Source organism: Zophobas morio, unplaced genomic scaffold (genome assembly GCF_036711695.1).
Source record: "Zophobas morio isolate AGI-343-1 ecotype UQ-CSIRO unplaced genomic scaffold, CSIRO_AGI_Zmor_V1 ptg000011l, whole genome shotgun sequence".
Lineage (NCBI taxonomy): Eukaryota > Metazoa > Arthropoda > Insecta > Coleoptera > Tenebrionidae > Zophobas > Zophobas morio.
This window is the reverse complement of record NW_026972116.1, coordinates 15,269,453-15,289,825: the sequence shown is the minus strand read 5'-3', so window position 1 is coordinate 15,289,825 and position 20,373 is coordinate 15,269,453. Positions and strand designations below refer to the sequence as shown.

The 20,373-nt window shown below is 34.6% G+C and overlaps 1 protein-coding gene across 1 annotated transcript in view; it reads left to right on the top strand.

Moving 5' to 3' along the window:
- LOC135127024 (delta-1-pyrroline-5-carboxylate synthase) overlaps positions 1–20,265 on the top strand; it is a 56,110-nt gene extending 35,845 nt beyond the window's left edge. The window contains exons 5-7 of the mRNA XM_064053321.1: positions 9,863–10,362; positions 19,356–19,860; positions 19,910–20,265. Of these exons, the coding sequence (XP_063909391.1) occupies positions 9,863–10,362; positions 19,356–19,860; positions 19,910–20,172 (1,268 nt within the window). The 3' untranslated portion in view covers positions 20,173–20,265. The remainder of the gene's footprint in view (positions 1–9,862; positions 10,363–19,355; positions 19,861–19,909) is intronic.
- The last annotated feature ends 108 nt before the right edge of the window (positions 20,266–20,373 follow it).

Below are 20,373 nucleotides of genomic sequence, written 5' to 3'. Positions count from 1 at the left end.
TTTTTTCAGCGCGAAATTTTAATTCAAATCTGGCCACCACATAACTTCAGACCAATTTTTGTTTAAAAACTCAGCTTATAGTTGATTTTTAAGGGAGTGGAAATATTCACTCAACCTAAAATACACATTTCCCAGCTAACCTGACAATTTTCAGGTTTGTTAAACAATTTTCAATCAATGCATATTTTGCTATAAAAAAAATAACGTGAATGTTGACGTTTTACCCAAAAAGTTGTTTTCTTAAATTTGGCATTAAAATTTTTTATTTCATTTTCACCATTTGCTAACATTTGTGAATATTATATTATATAATTTTGTCCACGCCCTTAAAAAATGAACTATAGTGTACAGTTAAAAATATTATCCCAAAAAGTTCTCCTTTCCAATTCAAAACTTTTTGTAATCAGACCAGGAAATTTTGGTCCTTGTTGATTTTATTCTACCTAAACGTTTATCGGATTATGGAAACCTGCAGCGAGGAGGTGGAGAAGTGTTTCGTACAAATTTGTATATTTTGATTGGGAAAAGGCAGAAAAATCCATAAATAAAAAATGCTACGAAAAGGAAGGAAAATCAGTATTTGTAGAAAAAATTGATTTAGGGTATTTAAATAGATTTTCAAAGCGGATTCATGTACCACAAGTACACAAGTGATTTTATAAAGTTTAATATGCAAAATTTTGAGGCGATGTTATTAAACTGATGGTGGGAAAGATTAGTCAAATTTTGGTTAGCATTTTACCTTCTACATCTAAACCCTGACGACAATAGGTCGGGTAGATTCGCATACGATAGACAACAAATAATCGAAGAAGCGACACCTATTTTACACAGCTTTTTAAATGCTTCAAACTCATGCAGTGTTATAGTGTTGAATTTTTGTGAATAATTGATAATACAAAGCCTTAAATGTTGTCTTTTAATCATCCTTCCACTAGATGACTACAAAACAAATTCATATTTTTAATCAATTTAGAGATGCCTTAAAAAATATTTTTTTCACTAGCAGCCTGGACGCATGCAAATGTCGAGTCATTTAGTGGTAGCAAATTCAACTTTTGCTACCACGGGTTCAAAAAGAAAAATTGAGGTTATGTACGCAATGTTTGATGTGATTATTTCTTAAAAAATGAACAAATGTGTGCTACAAACATTACTTGAGTATACGCATGGTAGTTGGTAGACGGTAGAAGATAAAATGATTAACTCAGCGACAAGTATAAACGGTTTTCTTTGTGTTGAAGATTTAGATCAAGTTTGATTAGAAATCAAAACAAAATCACGTTGCGTCAAAAAATTGAACGTTTATTTTTGCAATTTATTGTCTTATGGTTTCTACTAGTGAAAAAAATAGTATATTAACCACGGTTGCAAAGCCACTTCTAGACCTCGCACTTAGAGCCCTCGACGCTGCGCGTCTCGGGTTCTAATTTGCGCTCGGTCTAGAATGCTTGGCTCTGCAACCTTGGCTAATAATATACTATTTTTCACTAGCAGCCTGGACGCATGCAAATGTCGACTCATTTAGTGGTAGCAAATTCAACTTTTGCTACCACGGGTTCAAAAAGAAAAATTGAGGTTATGTACGCAATGTTTGATGTGATAATTTCTTAAAAAATGAACAAATGTGTGCTACAAACATTACTTGAGTATACGCATGGTAGTTGGTAGACGGTAGAACATAAAATAATTGACTCAGCGACAAGTATAAACGGTTTTCTTTGTGTTGAAGATTTAGATCAAGTTTGATTAGAAATCAAAACAAAATCACGTTGCGTCAAAAAATTGAACGTTTATTTTTCAGTTTATTGTCTTATGGTTTCTGCTAGTGAAAAAAATAGTATATTAACCACGGTTGCAAAGCCACTTCTAGACCTCGCACTTAGAACCCTCGACGCTGCGCGTCTCGGGTTCTAATTTGCGCTCGGTCTAGAATGCTTGGCTCTGCAACCTTGGCTAATAATATACTATTTTTTGTGTTTTGTTGAAAACGATGATTCTTGATGTGTTTGTTAATTTGTACGTTTTAAAAAATTTGTGTATCTGAAACCAGATTGTTCATTAAAAAATGCGTATAAATCATATCCCTGATGGCGTCAATTCACGTTGTTAATGCGTATCAACAAATGGTCAATTTTTTCGCCCGGAATTGCATTTGCTTTGAAAAATTGATGCCATTCCCGGGTCCTGAGTTCGGCGACGGGAAAAAATGAACACCAAGCTAATGCAATTCATCGGAAGCGAAAAAACCACAAACGGTGAAAGAGTCATCACTTTTTAATAGATTGAGATTAATAATAATAAATGGCATTACTTGAAACGCTGTCAACACAGAGAACATTAAGATTTATGAGATAAAAAATCGACGCAACTTAATTATTTCCTAATTTATCCTCGCAAATCTCCAAAGGGAACGCTGACGCAATTTTGTAACTCCTACATTCTGTTAGGACAATTTAAATTCGCGAAGGCCTACCATATTGCCTACAAAGAATAAAAGCAATGAACCGTTTCAGTTCGTTTGTTGGGGCAAGATACAAATTTAACACAATTATTACGCACAAAATAAGCCCACTGATAGACGAAAAAACTTCCATAGAAAATTACGTCAGCCAGAAACAATGGAATTTACTTTCTTTGCTACGAAGCTGCCTTTTATCCTTGCTATATTTCGATATTCGTTGCCTTATTTTCCTAGTATGCTGCAAGCTTTTTTATTTTGATCTCTTTATTGTTTTCCTCGCAGGACACCTCCCGGGGAGGAAACATTTCCGTTACCGCGAGATATAATTTGGCAGAACGGTGACACTAATGCAATCACAGCATCTGCCTGGAAATAATTCAGTTATATGGCGTTCGGATTTCAGAGACAAGTTAAATATTGCGGATCATTTTTGGTTAAGCCGCACGTCGTGCTTAAATTTTAAATAACGATGGATTGACAAATTTTATGCTTACTTACTTACGTTATTTTCTTGACAAATTTTCAGGCACGTGTGGGTAATTGAGGCAAAAACATCGTTATTTAATTTTCGTAGTAATACAATAAATGTTCGGTTACGCACCCCTGACTACTTAAGTGTCACTTCTAGTCATTTTAAAGTTACGAAACCGAGATTTTTAATCCGAAATTATAGATAAGGAAGTAAAAGATCGTTTGACATGATTTACCTTACACTCAGCCACATGTCTGTGGGTTACAATCACTTCACCGGAAGTTTCGTCTTGAAGTGTTAAATTAATGCGAGTGAATAAAATATGTGGGTATTTTATGCGCTACGCTATAACGTGTTACAAAAGAATTTATTTAATTATTCACTGTTAACTGTCAATAAAACTTAGAGAAGCGCCTATAAAATTTTGCCTTCCTGCTGCAAAATTTATTCTTCGCTTTCCTTACGACCCTTTGCTCGAGACCTACGAAATAAAAACGGTTGTCTCAAAGGTATTCGTTCTAATTTATGAAATGTTACACCACCCACATACTTTGTTATCGATCTGTTAAGGACGGTTTGCGTTGAAATAACATCCATTGTGGAGCATCATTACTGCAATGTTAGCTATTAGAGAATTCCGTCCTGGCAAGTTCAGTGCGGAGTTCAAGAGACTTCCCGTTTATTTTTCAAATGAAGGAAACAAACAAGAAAGTTTTTCATTGTGTGGCGGGTCTAGCCGGAGGCAAACTGGCTTAAAATTAGCACAATTTCACTTAGTTCTGTAATTGAAAGTAGTTGTGTGGAAAATGGAGTAGGTATGTAAGGGAAAGTTTGAAACAGGGTAAATGATTTTCTTTTAGATGATGGTTTACTTTAAGAACAGCTTTACATTTTTAAATAAAATGGATAGGTATTACGATCACGAATATCAAAACTAGATTTATTTCATTCGTGAATATTTTAAACTAGGATAAAGTGTACTCTATTATTGCTTTCAAATTTATAAAAATATTGTCGGTAAATTATGAGTTGCTGTAAATGATGTTAAATGTTAATTTACAACGAACTACTCAAATTTATTCTGTCGGAGTACTGTTCGTAGATAAAAACGTTGTTTCGAACGTAATATATTTGTGTTTTAGTTATTTTATCGTTTAATAAAGTTTATCTGTTTAGATATAGTTTTTCTTGTTATTAATTTTTCAAAATATTAGATAGATCAGATGGAAGTAAGCATGTTTTACGTAACTAACACTAACTACAAAAATCTGCTTCTATAATAATGTCAAAATTTTTGCGAGAATAAAAAAAAACTGATGTTTTAAAAGTATAGCCACGCTTTTAAAACATTTCTTTAAATTGTAAGTTATGTCGAAATTAACTTCGACCAATTCTTTAAATATGTTACAGTTTCCCACACTGGCATTTAATATAGCTTAAAACCGTCTGAAACAGTGCCCCACATTTATATCAGGATTTAGCAAATAAACGGAAGCACTGTGCAACAACATTTCATATTTTTTCCATGATAATATACATTTTCAAACGGAATATTTGACGAAAATTTAGTAAAATCTAGGAAAGGGATCTGTGGTAAAATTGAGACAGCGCACAAGTTTGAAAACCCGCGAAAACTGGAATCCTACGTTGTGTTTTGAGAGGGCAAAATGCGTTCTAAACGCAAAAATGTATAGGGAACATGCGGAGCATGAAAATTTAGGTTCAATTTAAATTATACAACAAAGAAAATTACTGAGGCTAAAAATTGCCAGATCGAGAAAAATTGCATGAGGTGAAAAATTGCAAAGTTAACAAAATTACATGAGTTTAATATTTGCCACCTTTATCAATGATTCAAACAAAGAATTTACATCATGTTAAATGATGCCACATTTTATCGACGATTCAAACAAAGAATTTACATTATGTTAAATTATGCCACACTTTATCAACGATTCAAACAAAGAATTTACATGATGTGAAATTATGCTTTGATCCAAGTCACTGGTTACTTAAAAACATTTAGCTTTGAGAGTTTATATCGTGGACTGTCCCCAGCTTATCCCAAACAAACACATGGTAAATAAACACAAAATGCATCCCTCGTCGCGAGAAAAGCATTATCTGAACAATCTGATGACTGTTAAATTGTGTTAGAACCAGTGACGATTAAAATCCTAACATGAACTGTGAATTTACAAACAATAAAAGAAAATTACACCACGTGTTGGCGTCGGTCAAAAATTCGCATATTTCCGCTTAGATAAACAGCAATAGTTAGTTACGCTTTTTGGGGAAACTGTAGCGTTGTCATCGGTTCGATTAATTTTAGTTAAACAAAGGCTTCCCCCCCCCTTTTTTTAACTACCAAACCAACTAAACTTAATCTAGCTGCTTTAAGGCGTGCTTTCACTCCCCAAAATAAAACAACAGTGACACGTCACCCCTCTACAAAGCAAGCACACTTCACTACCAACCCTTTCTCTACATACTCCCCAGAAATTCCCTGGGAGAGCTACCAACTACCAGAAAAGAACTAAACTTACACATGGTTGCCTATGTTTAACGATTTTCTCAGAGACTTTAATACATAGACTGGCTGTGTCAGGAAAAACGTGAAGTTTTTCGACCGCCATATTGCTTATAACCGTAAGTGCGCGAAATTTGAATTTTCCGGTCACAAAATGCAATTTAAAATGTTAAATAAAAAAGACAACAAATTGTAATTATTTATTTAGCATAATAATATCTATATGTATATGTAAATTCCTTTAAAAATATTAATGTCCTTGAAACAAAATTAATTTCGTGAATTTTTGTCTTAAAGAGATAGCTTTTTCACGCTCAGTACTTAAGCGGCACTCATAACCTATTCCGAGAGTCAAATAATTTCTCAAAATTAATTTAAGCAATAAATTAAAATAAGAATTATTTACGTCCAACTAATCCATACTAAACAAATGTTCATTATGTAGAAAAAAAATGTATGGTCCTACTTTGCAAAGTTAAGGCAAACATTTTAGTTACCAAATCATTTTTAATGGCCATATTTACAAACAATCTCGTAAGTCCCGACACACAACCACTTTTATTTCGAGGTCTAGAAACGTTCTGTGCTAGAAACTACTGCTGCTAACCACCACAACCTCACTTAATTTGACATAAAAGTTATAGCAATGGCGTCCATACTACCATGCGCCCTGGCTTCACCAAAATGCATTAGAAATGTTACTAACAGCCAGTCTATGTATTTAAAGTCTCTGGATTTTCTAAATGAAAATTTGTTTCACATTCAAATTATTCAAACGCGATTTCGCGACTTTGTATTTTTTCAGCGCGAAATTTTAATTCAAATTTGGTCACCACAATCCCTAGCATAATTATTTCAAAACCAAAACAAATCTCAGTCAAACATTTGAAAATCACATTCACAAGTGTGTTAATAATTCGAGCTTTACTTTCAATAAAATACAGAAACATGGGGAAAATCAAATCTCTTCTATGAAATTGCTAATTCTTCGGTTGTCATACAAAAAAATAAAATGCATAATTTCTAGGGATTGCCTGAAATAAAATAACAAGTTTATCCCTTGACAAGTGCGAACGCGTCCTGGAAATTCCACCAGATGGTCAGTGATTTTAAGCGGCTAGTCTAAATAAATGACGCAAATTGTGGAATTTCCACGTCGCGTTGGCATCGCAATACATACATGGGAGCAACGATGATGTCCTTTTAATTTACCATGGATTTGTCCGTTGGTTAACTTTTTCTAATAAAATGAAACGTACAGGTTTTCAAACGCCGCGATCTGTTGTTCTTTCTGGCGCTAAATTTAATTTCGAAATGGGACACCACAGAATATAAAAGCGTAAATGTAAGGAAGTATTTTAATAGGGTTCATCCTACGAGTGGGTCTCGCGTTCCTGTGTGTGTCATCTGTTTGTGTATCAATTCACCGTACACGGCTAAGTTCATCTTTATAGACCTCATGATACCGAAAACTAGATCGAATATTAGAAATTTATGTCACCTAAATACAGCTCATTATAAATTGAACATATTTCTATAGTTTGTCTAAAGTGAGTGGATGGCCAAATGAGAAATTATTAAATCTAAAAAATGATTTAGGAAAAACCATCTAGCACTTTAGACACATCACAATTAAACTAATTAAGTCTAAATAATTCACTTTGTAACAAGTTTATCTCTCTACAAGTCCGAACGCGTCTTGGTCAGTCAGTGATTTCAAGGGGCTAGTCGGAACAAATGGCGCGTTGTTAATACAATCATCTGATATTACTTACACATGGGAGTAACGATTGTGTCCCTTTAATTTACGGTACATTTGTTTTTGGTTAACTTTTTCTAATAAAATGAAACATCAGGTTTGTCACACACCTGTGACCTCGAGCAAAACACCTCGAGAGTACGTCTTTTCGCTTCGTCTAACTGAATCCATCCGACCGTCTAGTGGGGAGACAAAAAATCCTCACTACCAACCACTAAATTTTTTTGAAAGCATGAATGAGATAATCCTTTTAAAGGCATTTTCGCAATCGATTTTTTTTTCCTGACAGTAAATTTAATTTCGAAACGGGACACTCCAGATGTTTTACTTCTCGCGCGTAAAGCGAATCAAATTTTATAGGTATGATGAAATTTGGTAAAGCTCTAACCAAAATTTTCCTAGTCCACCAACACCTCGATGACGTCCCCGCAAAGTTTTGTGTGGCAAACTCCGCTTAAATTCATACTCTTTGTAGTTTATGAATCCGCCTTGATTTTTTAGTTTTGGCATCCATATTTTCGCAAAAAAATTCAAATTGTATTATCACATTTTCATTTTATACTAGTATAGGTATAAGTGGGCGTACCATAAACATGGTGAAGGTAGCTGTTTTTTTTACACTGTAGCTAGTACTATCTATAATTTTTACTACTAGTATATTGCACGTGTCGGAATTAACATACATGTCCTTCCTGAAATGTTGATTAGAACATTTTCCAGTGCGAAAACTCAGTAGAAACAGGCAAAATCTTGCACTTTATCAATGCAGTTATACTTTTGGAGCAGTTGTTTGAACGTTCACTCGATTTCCCCGCACTCCGCGCCAGACCAAACATAAACAATTTAACAAAGTGAGTTTAAGTAACATAAAGCCTACAGCGTTCAAATTAAAGGCAGTGGCTGAGAATGGGTGATTAAAATATGACACATTAATGAATTCAGAAGAGCAAACTATACAAATATTCAAAAAAGTAGAATCATATTTTTACTTTCGCAAAATAAAATTTATAATTTCTCTATGGACTGGGATTTGTTGGAGTGTCTTTCAGGGGTGAAGGAACTGGTGTTGAAACAACCTTCAACCAATTTTTGTATTATTTCCTTTTGAGTTACATAATTTTGTTGAAAAGCTTGGACATAGTTCTTTGATGTCGTCTATCCCGACAAGTTTCAGAAGTCCTTTGAGAGGAGATACGTATTTCAAGAAATTTTCGTACAAAAATGGAAAAAACATTGCAACTTTGTTAAATTTTGTGACACAGGAAGCAACAATAAAATCTAAATTATAGTTAATAATATCATTTTTTCTACTTTGCGTTAAAAATGGCCTCATTATTAAACCGAAACCAGTTTAATAATGGGATCAATTGTTAAACTGTATTTCAGGTGGCGTGCAAGAAGTGGGGCCCCCTTCTTCCATTTTTTGAGGCAAACTTAGGTTAGATTGTTAGTGTTCGGTGGTTAGATGTCAAACTTTGACATTGTGAAGTTAGCCACAACGCTACAACTAACCTTTCGAATTAAAAGACCTTAAATTATAACCTTGAATTTTTATTAATTTTTTGTTTCCGATCAGATGCAAAGTAGAAAAAATAGTATATTATACTCGTTTAATAAGACGCATTGTGGCACTTATTCCTTTGGAGCACTCCTCGCTGCGCTCGTCGTGCCCCAAACCCATGCATGCCACAATAAGACGTCTTATTAAACTAGTATAATAATATACTATTTTTACCGCTGTAATATTTTATTTCAAGTTAGCATTTTTTAATGAAACGACCAAATATTTTGTAAAGTAGAGAAAAACATTGTAAATTTCCCAAATAAAATATAAAAGCAGTTTATACGGCGTTAATGTGCCAATGTTTTGCAGACCACTGAAATCGGATGCAAATTATTACAGCGAGTAAGGTCTGAGATGCTTTCGTGCTAGGGATCACTGAATAAGTATATGGAAATTTAAACCATTACACTACACAATGCAGTAATAACAGCACCTGATCAACTCGTAGACAACAAATCTAACGTACCTTTTGGTTGGCACGTGTCTGGAAGCCACAATAGATTCAATGGGTCTTTAACACTGACCGTTCATGCGACTTTCACGTGAATACGCACTGCTCAGCGATTCATGTATAGTAGGCACAGTGTTAATATTAATTTTACCAAGAGAATTTTAACGAAGATTATTAACCTACCCCGAGAAAGTCGATAAAGTAGATTGATTTATAGGATTACTTTTTACTTCTCAGAAGAAATGAAAAAATAAATAATGTTATTCTCATTATTCATCGTTAATATTATTATTACACATATTTAAAAGAATACATTTTTAGTAGTACAAGTTGCATCCGCCCTAAATACAATTTTAAATTTAGTGTCCTGTTAAACCGTATCAAACAACACAAGTGTTGTATTTCGTCAAGCGTGTAGTTGTCGACGCCATCGGTCTGGAAAACCCTGCAGACGACTTCCCATTCGTTACCATTTCTTCAAATCGCTCGGGCCGGCAAATGCCCTTTCCTCCGCCGTCCCCCAACTCACTTGTTGACTCTCCAATCCGCCTCTCCAAGACAACACAATATTTTCCCTTAAAGTGACAATATTTATTTATCCTAACTCGCTTGCTCATTCCAGCTCGTGCCGGCGGAAGATTGCTCCAGACCCTGACTCCCGAACAGAGGGCGTCGTGTGTACATACTCTCGCAGATCTGCTTGTATCGAAGCAATCGGAAATCCTTGACGCCAACGCGAAAGATTTATCAGAAGCGACAAAATCCGGGCTGGCGAAGCCCCTGCTCTCCCGGCTCTCCCTCACCCCGGCCAAGCTCCGCAACTTGGCGGTGGGACTCAAGCAGATCGCTGACTCCAGCCACAACAACGTGGGCAGGGTCCTCAGGAGGACCAAGCTGGCCGAGGGGCTGGACCTGACACAAATCACCGTTCCCATCGGGGTTCTTCTGGTGATTTTCGAGTCCCGGCCGGACTCGCTGCCCCAGGTGGCGGCGCTGGCCATCGCTTCTGCTAACGGCCTGCTCCTGAAGGGAGGCAAGGAGGCGGCGCACAGCAACAAGGCCCTCATGGATCTTGTCAAGGAGGCGCTCGGCACCATCGGGGCCACCAATGCTGTTTCTCTGGTGAGTTTATTATGCAGTGGCGCGGTTGGAGTTTGGTTGTAATAGTGGAAGGTCAAAGTGTGAGGATAAAATGTCCTTTACACGAATTTACTACACAAGAACATATTGACACCAAGAATAAAATGTTCTTTCCGCGAATTTACTACGCAAGAACATATTGATACCACTGCGGTCCTAAACAAATCATTTTGACAAAACATTTTTTTTTGGAAAATGGTATACTTCCCACAGTTTTAAATATTTAATAATTTAATTTTTTTAGCAATCTACAAAACATTTCACGATTTCGTCAAATGATTTAAAGTATTCTTTTGTTGTAGTTATATAAATATCGTGTGATTTTTTAAATTTCTCATCTAGTTTTCGATACCCATTAAGATACCAAATTACGTTTCTTATAGCATACAACTTGTCTGGTGGTTTTAATATAAGCTCAATTGTGCTTTGTTTTTATTTTTCGTGTCAAGTTACATCAAATTTGTTCTCTCAATAAACTTTTAGGTGACTAGATCAGAAAATTAAAAAACAATCACCCGATTTTGTAATAAACTTTAATCCCATAGTCTAGAGCGTACACAAAATTTTATTCTCTCTCTCTCTCTCTCTCTCGTCCGCCCAGTCAAATTTAAAGAAAAAAATTAAAAAAAAAGATCCTTCCTCACGTATAACAGTTTTAAATCTTCTTGTATAAAAGTGCATCACTTGTTGATTTCAGTTGCCACTGGTGATTTTCATATTTTTAGAGCGGTACTGCAATTGATACCGTTAAAACTTCAACGAATGTCAAAGTTGTCTTCACGAAACACGCAAGCACAAACAAATTAAGTGAGTTATACTTATTGACGTTTGCAGAATTTGAATTTCTCTTTAAAACGCTTAAAAACGTCAAAACCCTTCCAAAATCTGCCACTGAATATAAATTAATTATAACCTATCCTTGTTTTCCCCCATGTCAAACTTCAAATTCAATACTACAGTGTTGTCAGTATTTTGAAGGTAGAATACAGTTTGATGTTTCTTTAATTTTGGCAAATATTCTGTGTAGACTTTCATTAGTAAAGTTCTACTTCTTTACCATTTTTCAGTGTTTCGATTATTTTTCTTATTTATTCTCTCGTTTTGTTACAGAGTAGTTTTCTGTTTTATAAAGTTCTCTAAAGTAGTCCACCCTTCTCTTTTGTATTATTCCTTCATTTTTGTCTAATTTTCATTTTTTTTCCATCAGTCTTGTTGTTTGTACGTGTTTCTTTCCTATAAGTTGCTTTAATATTTTGCATAATTATTTTGCATCGTGTCTAAATGAGGCTTCTTATCTGTTTTTTCTAGCTCTCTAATGTATATTTTTTATCATTTCTTGTGCTTTTTTATATTTCTTTGTCATTTTCTGTGTGGCATATTTTCATTTATAGGGACCATCGGGTAAATGGTTACTTTCGTGTTTTTTCGACGTTTCATGACACTTAGACTACCGTTTCCGTCTGTCTGTCTGTCGTCTGTTTAGATTTTTATTAGACAGATAATCTTCGAAACTACCGGACCGTGTATGTCAAGAATATCATAGAGATGGTGAAACATTAATCAAAATTTACCTAATCATCCCCACCAACTGTGTGATGACATCCCCTCCAAATTTTTCATAGTAAGTAGGATTTAAATTTTATAAAATAACATACTCCTGTAGTTGTGGTTTATGAATCCGCCTTGAGGTTTTTTCTCCCATTGTTCTATTATTAGTACTGGACGGCACGTGTTGAGATTGTTGATCGGAAAATTTTGAAATGAAAAAATCACTAGGAGTGAAGGCATCGCCTTGGACTTTACCAATGCTTTCATATCCTGGAACAATAGTTAATCCGTTTCATATCATGGATGGCGAAGTGAAAAACTATATGGGGCGTTATTTAAAGAAAAAGCTTGACGTCGTAGACAAACACAAAAAAGTTAGAAGGTGTCAAAACACAATTATAGGATGTTAAAAATATATAGGTTGTCATTTAGTTTGTTACACTGTTATTGGTATCTAGATTTATTTTAGTACAATTTTATAATTTTTTAAAGAAGCGACATTTGTTGGACTGAACTTCGGAGGCGCGGGAAATCCTGTTTAAATCATTTTCGATCATTTTCCACTTTTTAGTTTCCATTTTTGTTGACCCCGAAAACGTTCTTCGTGTTCTTTATGTCTATATCCTTTCTATTACTGATTTAGCTCTTGTTTTAATCGCTGTTTTAAACTTTCCCTTATTTTAACTTCCCGAGGGTAAGCGAAGGAAGTATTGAAATCGAGTCCGTCGGCCGACTCTGTACTTTTACGTTTTCTCGATCTTTCATGACCCCTAGAGTACGAAGAAATAGGTCTCCCGTTTCCGTTTGTCCGTCTGTCTGCCGTCCCGATTTTTATTAGGCAGATAATCTCCAGAAGTACTGGGCCGATTGTTGACAAATTTTGTATATTTATATTAGGAGTATCATGTAAATGGTAAAACGCTAACCAAAATTTGTATAACCATCGCCACTAATAATGTGATGACGTCACTTCAAAATAGTACATAGAAAATGGGTTTTAAATTGTATAAAATAACCCTATACACATGCAGTTTAAGACTCCGTATTGAGATTTTACCCAAAACGTCCAGATTTTTGAAAAAACTAAATTTTAAATTTAGTTTTGAATCTGCCAAACTGAATGCTTTAAAATCTTGCAGATATTTTAAATTTATGGTAAGCATAATAAATTTTTAATCAAAATATATTTGGTTATCCCTTCCAAAAAATTGGTAACGTCATCTCAAAATTTTGTCTGATAAATCCTATCTAGAATGTGCAAAATATGATCAGTGTGTGATTTATCCCTGTATTCATGTTTTTTAAATTTGCATAAACAGGGTGACAAACATATCAGTGAATGCGTGAATTTATTTTATTTATTTAATCAGGAACTGCAAAACCGGATCCTTTGAAATCTTGAAAATGGTTTCAAGTTATCATAAGCATGGTAAATTTTTGATCAAAATGTATGTGCTCATCCCCCCTAAAAAATTGATGACGTCACCTCAAAATATTGCTTAATATATTCTTGAATGTGCAAAATATGAAAATTCTATACTTGTGATTTATTTTTAATATGTATATAATTAATATTTTTTAAATTTGCTTATACAGGGTGACTCAAAAAAATTAATGACTGAGTTGTTAAAAAATAAATATCCAGTCAGATTTAGAACTATAATTCGCTACTATGGAAATAAGCTATTTAACACCTTTGAAATTTAACAAATTTTTACAAGTTTAATAGGGGCAGAATCAGCCTTATCTTAGCAAGTACTAGCAAGTACTACCCTCTGAGAAAACAAAGGACGGGTGGGCGGGGTTAGTACTTGCTAACATAAGTCTTATTTTGGCAAATGACATATCCTTTGAGAAAAGACGGGGCGGGTGGGCGGGGCTAGTACTTGGTAAGATAAGACTGATTTTGGCAAATAACATATCTTCTGGGAAAATAGGGGGCGGGTGGACGGGCCTAGTATTTGTTAAGATAAACTGATTTTGTTCTTATTAATCTTGTAAAAACTTATAGGTAATAGGTGTTAAATTGCAAATTTCCATAGTAACGAGTTAAATTTCTAAATCTACCCGAAATATGCAAAATATTATGAGTTTTTACTTGTGAATTATCATTACATTAATATTTTTTAGATTTGCTTACACAGGTGGCTCAAAAAATTAATGAATGTGTCAATTTATTTTATTGATTAAATCAGGAACGGCTCACTCGTTTTCCTAGAAAATTTTGGTAATACAGTACTGTTATTTTTAGGATTACACTGCACTAATCCAAGTTGATATACGTGTCCTTGCAAAAATGTTGATGACGTCATCATAAAATTGTGTAAAGAAAAAACTCATGTCGAAAATGCTGGATATGTTTCATTGTATTTTAGGTGCGAGGGAAGTTCTGTGGAAACAGCTTTCGACCAATTTTTTTGTTTGTTTTATCTTCCCATAGTGTTTTCATATCTTCTATTTCTTTGTTCGATTTTCTTTATATTTTTTATTATCTCCAGATTTATCAGCTTTATTGGGTCAAATTTTAGTCGATATTTCTTATTTTATGAATAATTGAAAACAAAAAATGGTCTAAAGAGTTTACACAGTACTTCCCTCGCTATCGGAAACATGACGATTGCATACCTATTATGTTAACTAAAAACTCTAGAAAGAAAAATATGTGTCAAGATATGGTGTCAAAAAAAATTGAGATTAGGATGACTATGGTTGAAGTTCTAAACAAACAACGTTTTTATTTATTTTCTGTTGGAAATTTTAAATTTGAAGTTTTTTTTACTATCAAGTTACCAGCATTAAAATATGCTTTAGAGGAGTTTTATTTGATACCTACCTCATTCAACAGGTGGTGTTTTTTGTAAATTTTTGAATCAATAGTAATTCTAAACGGCTTGACGCACTGGAAATAATATACAAACGAATTTAGACGTCAACTTTTATAGTGGATTTGCAAATTTTTAATATTGTCACATTTAAGTTTCAATTCTACTACGATATATAGATTTGCAACATATAATAAATCCACTTAAAATATTTTTTGAACACGATCTTAGTATAAGAGAATTATATCATTCAAGTAGATACAGACTGCTTTTGTTTTAAACGAACTTTAACCCTCATTTTGCTCCAAATTTTAGTGTTTGTTTTAATCAATCGAGAAGTTATTGATTCTACTGTCTGTTGTCACGTGGGTCAGAATAAATATAAGCAATCTGAAATATGAAATTAAATTTGCCAGAAGCGAGCGTAAACATTATTTAAAAATTTTTATTTTTCCGTTAAAACATCATAAAACCAATAAAGCTCCTATTTTTCTAGATGGATGAAGCTTTTTACATCTATATTTTTTTCTCTTTGTTTTTTCTAAAGAGATTGCTTTAAAAGCAATGTCTAGTTTGTAATTGGAACAAGCACTTTTACATAAAATGTTAATATCTGTTATTACTAGGCGAGTGTAAGTTCCATTTGATAAATGGCCGATTTCATGTTTTCTCGACGTTTAATGGCTTCTATTGTAATGCGCAAATGTGGGACTCCCGTTGCCGCCTGTCTGTCGTTGCTCTGATAGCGACTTATTATTATTAAACACTCTAAAACATCAAAATTTGTTTGTTCATCCCACCACCAATTTCATAACGTCATCTCAAAAATTTTGCTAGATATATCTAATAAATATCTAAATCCCTTTTTACCTTTGACCAGTAACATTTTGGAAAAAATTCAAATATTTTGGAAATGCTTAAGGTCACTTTTTACCACATTTGTGAATAATATTCCAAAGTAATTTTTGTATGATCCTTTGGTATCGTGATTTGTCTGATGTACAGCCTACATCAAAATTTGAAAAAGCTACAAAAAATTCAAAACATGTCACATTATTAAGGTAGTTTTTTAGTTCACAATTAGAATAAATAATATAGCTCTATACGATGTTTCGTTTATAACAAAAGATACTTTATTTTGTAAAATTACCCATATATCTACATACATCTCACTAATGAATGTACATAATGGATTTAAACAAACCAGTCCTACTCGTCCACATCTAACAACAACTTCAATGAAGATTGAAACGATAACATAAATGTCACTAGATGAAATTTAAACTTTGAAATTACCAATTTCCATTGAATCAACGAAGTTCTTTGTTGAAAAAAACCTACAACGCCTCCAGCGCTCCGCCGCTGTCATTGATCGGAATGTTCATTCAAACAACGCAAAGACACACTATACACTGGAGTAACGTGGATTTTTCACATATGTGAAACTTATTCAAAAGTTGAAAATCAAGTAACAAAGCACAAAAATTGCCAATGGGCGCTTTCCGTACAAGCTATACACCAGAGTATGCGTTGGTGGAGCTGTTCAGGGTAAAAGCATTAGGGACAGAGATAATACCCATTATCTGAAATTATGTTTCTGTAGACAATGTGATTAGTCTAACGATTGTTCCAAAAGCTTACGCTAATTCACATTTTTGATCGCACAGTATAAATTACACTGTTGGTTAAAAAATTAGCCAATTTTCTATTACCTGAGAGTATTACGTGACTATATTTATCGCCCCGTTGCTTCTGGAGTTCATTTTTACTAAATTACCTCAACGTAGTGCAGTCGCGTCCGCTGCAGGTTTAGGCAATTAATAACGCCGCCGTGAAGTGGTTGCCACAATTTCATTTTCCTTCCTGCTAGTGTCGATAACTAATCGAGCAGGGTTCTTATTAGTGGTGGCTGGTCATATTTTAAACTGGGCAGGCAAGTAGTTGCAGGATTTTATTATATTACTATTATCACCCAGATTATCATCGTCGTTACTGCCTATAAAATATTTACATGGTTTTCACTACATGCAGACACTTTGTATAATAAATTTTGGTGTTTCGTGGGAGCCAGAGTGAAGCTCTTACTATCAAATCTCAAATTCCAAGGGCTTTCCTTGGAATTTGATATTTGACACTATTCAGCTTAGTTGGAGATTATTTTCGTGCATAAATTTCCAGTCACCTTCTAAAGATCAGACCTTTCTCAAACTTTCTATTTTACCAAATGGGGAAAAAGTTCGTTGAAGAAGCATCTGAAGACCTGACAAAGTTCTGTTGATTTCTGATCTAGTAGATAGAAGTATTGAGACAATGATTTTCTTGAATCCTTCAGAAGTAACAATTTATTAGTTGTAGTTGGTATTTTAATTATCAGATGTTGTTATTGCCATAAATTAATTCTTGAAGACAAATAGAGACTCTCGAGAACTCTACCGAGTCTCCTGTAACACAGTTACCGTTTATCATATATGCAAGACAAGCAAATCCAAACTTCATCTAAGGTGATCACAAATTCTATTCCGCTATTCTCTAAGTAGTTCTCCTACTGTTCTTGTCTCAGACTTCCTGTTTTGAATATGCTGCTTTGAAATTTGTTATCCTTTGCCTTTATCTTAACCCCAGGTTCCAGATTTGTATGAATTATTTAAAATTGTATCGCAGAAGACCTTTACATTTTTAGATTCCTTTTCTGTTAGTTAATAAATTCTTCAATGCATTAAAACAAATTTTGACTGCTCCCAAAGGGATTTCAATGCGTTTTTTTTTTATTTGAAAGCTTGAAAAATTTGGTAGTACTTAATCGCTTCAGCCATGGCAATATCAATTGATTGAATAATGAATAATCAGAAAGAACTAGTCAAAAAGTGAGGGTTAACAGTAACGTCGCAACAACATTTATGTTCTTTAAATTTCTTGTTTGTGAATATTTCCTTTTTATAAATTCTTCATTACAATATTTTTCGTTACACTTCATTCCTTATTGTCAAGTAATCTTTCTTTTGTCGTTCATTATGATCAGATATTGCTCATTTCTTTTATTCTGGCTACCATTCTTTCCCTATTCTTTCTATTACCATATATAGCCGTTTCTTAGGATGATCCTGTACTTTTAGTTGCCCTCTGTAGCCTAGTTTTTTTCATTACTATTGTGGTCATCACCACTTACATTTATTCTTTTGGTTTACTCATGTTTTTTGTGATTTTAATTGTAATCAACAATCGTTTGTTATTCATGTCACCTAATATGAAAATGACTTTATACGAGGTTATGATGGCGTGATACGAAACAACTTTGGAAACTTTCATGAGTGTTTAATAACAGGTTTATTTGCAAGTTCCTTCACGAATACAATTCAAAGTATAGTATTTCTCCAAAAAGTAGACAGGTACGTGTCCTCATGGCTTAAAATTTACGAAATACATGAATAACAACTCAAATATATTTTTTTATCTACTGAGTGTCTGCAAAACAGCAGTTAATTTTTTGTCAACTTCAGATTGTTTCATCTTTCATCCTATTATTTTTGTATGTTTGTTTATTTATTTTACTTAGGTACCAGTACACAAAGAGCACATTAATAAGTGTCGTTCATTTAGTGAACAGAAGTTGAACAAACTCCCAGAAAAATATGTTGCTTGTATTTTAAGCAATTTTCTTGGAGATAAATGTCTAAACTTCGTGGCGTACTTTTGTAATGTAGTTGCCTACCAGCTTATTTTGCAAATTCTGTAGATACGTTAATTAAACATCGAGTTAAAAACAGAATTGTTTCCATTTGTCTCTAAAATTACCCATCTTGGTGAATTTCATTTTCCCTGAAATGTATGTTTAAAATGAAGCTGGAACTATATTGTTGCCATTTGTCTATCAAAACTTCAGTTCTGGAGGTTAATGCAAATACCCCAACCCTATTTGCTTGCACAGTGCTCTATTATGAAGTTTTAATTGATTGTCCCACTTTGTATTAGCAATATCGATGAGGGTGGAGGTTTGGGAGAAAGACCTGTTAAAGTTTAGCTTCCTGTTTAACTTCGGAAAATTAAATCAAAAGTTAATTCTGAAACTCTGCATTAAAGAAAGCAAAAAAGAACAGTTAGAAGCACCACCACAACTATCTATCAATATTATTGCTTTGAAAACAAACACTTAATTTAGTTGCATAATTCATGTTTAAATTGATGCTCAGTAGTAAACGTCTCCCACTTTATCTTAGTTTGTGTGCAAAAAATAAAATAAACAGAAAATTTGCAATTCCTATTCCCTTTTTTCGCCACCAGCTTTATCGACGAATTTTCTACGAAACCTCAAACGATTCTGCACTTTCGGGTGGCTATAAAATTCCCCTCTCGCACATCTTCGTCACTTTGACAGTTGAAAAGGATGTGAAAAAGTGGAATTAAGGCGAACGGGACACACTCGACCCTTGTGGCTAAGCGGAATTGGCCTGATTTAAAAGTATTCCTTAGAGTTCAAACTTGGACCCTTCTGACATGTCCAACGATTCGAACGACCACGAGACACGTTGTAACGGCCTTCCTTCACACCGTTTAATTCACCCCGAGAGACGAATTCTGTCCACTTTAGGAACACTTTCGCCTTTTCAGGTATCCACACGTGAAGAAATTAGTGACTTGCTGTCCATGGAGCAGCACATCGACTTGATCATCCCTCGGGGTTCCAGCGACCTAGTTCGCAACATTCAAGCCCAAAGCCAACACATCCCCGTGATGGGGCACGCCGAAGGCATCTGCCACGTCTACGTGGATAAAGACGCGGATTTGACTAAAGCCTTGAAGATTATCAGGGACTCTAAATGCGACTACCCGGCGGCTTGCAATGCTATGGAAACGCTACTAATCCATGAAGATCTGATGCAAGGGGATTTCTTTTCGGATATATGTAACATGCTGAAGCACGAAGGTGTGAAGATCAATGCGGGACCGGTTTTGAACAAGATTCTCACGTTCGGGCCACCTCTGGCTAAGACCATGAAACACGAATACGGCGCACTGGAGTGCTGTATTGAGGTTGTGAAGAGCCTGGATGAAGCTATCAACCATATCCACGCATATGGAAGTGGACACACTGAAGTCGTTGTTACTGAAAACGGTAAGCTACGGGTTTAGCTGACTCAGTTGACTTTACGTTGTTTTTTTAGACGACGTCGCAAAGAACTTCCAGAAACGAGTCGACAGTGCTTGTGTGTTCCACAACGCTAGCTCAAGATTCGCTGATGGTTTTCGGTTTGGTTTGGGTGCAGAGGTTGGTATTAGTACGGCTAGAATCCATGCCAGAGGTCCGGTGGGTGTGGAAGGTCTTCTCACTACTAAATGGGTCTTGTCGGGAGGTGGACACGCCGCTGCTGACTTTTCTGAAGGTGGCAACTGCCAGTGGCTCCATGAAAGCTTGCCAACCAATTAATTTGATTGAGTACAGATTCATTATCCCAGTTTTATTTTTATTTAATTTCCGCAACATGTACATTTTGTAAATACAGACCTGTTATGTTTTGAATGACATTCCTTTAAATCTGTTGGTTGGCGCGCACCCATAAAAATTTTCAGCCGTTTTTAGAAACAAAAGAGATAAATCATCTTCTGCGAACTTCTGTTTATTGTATCT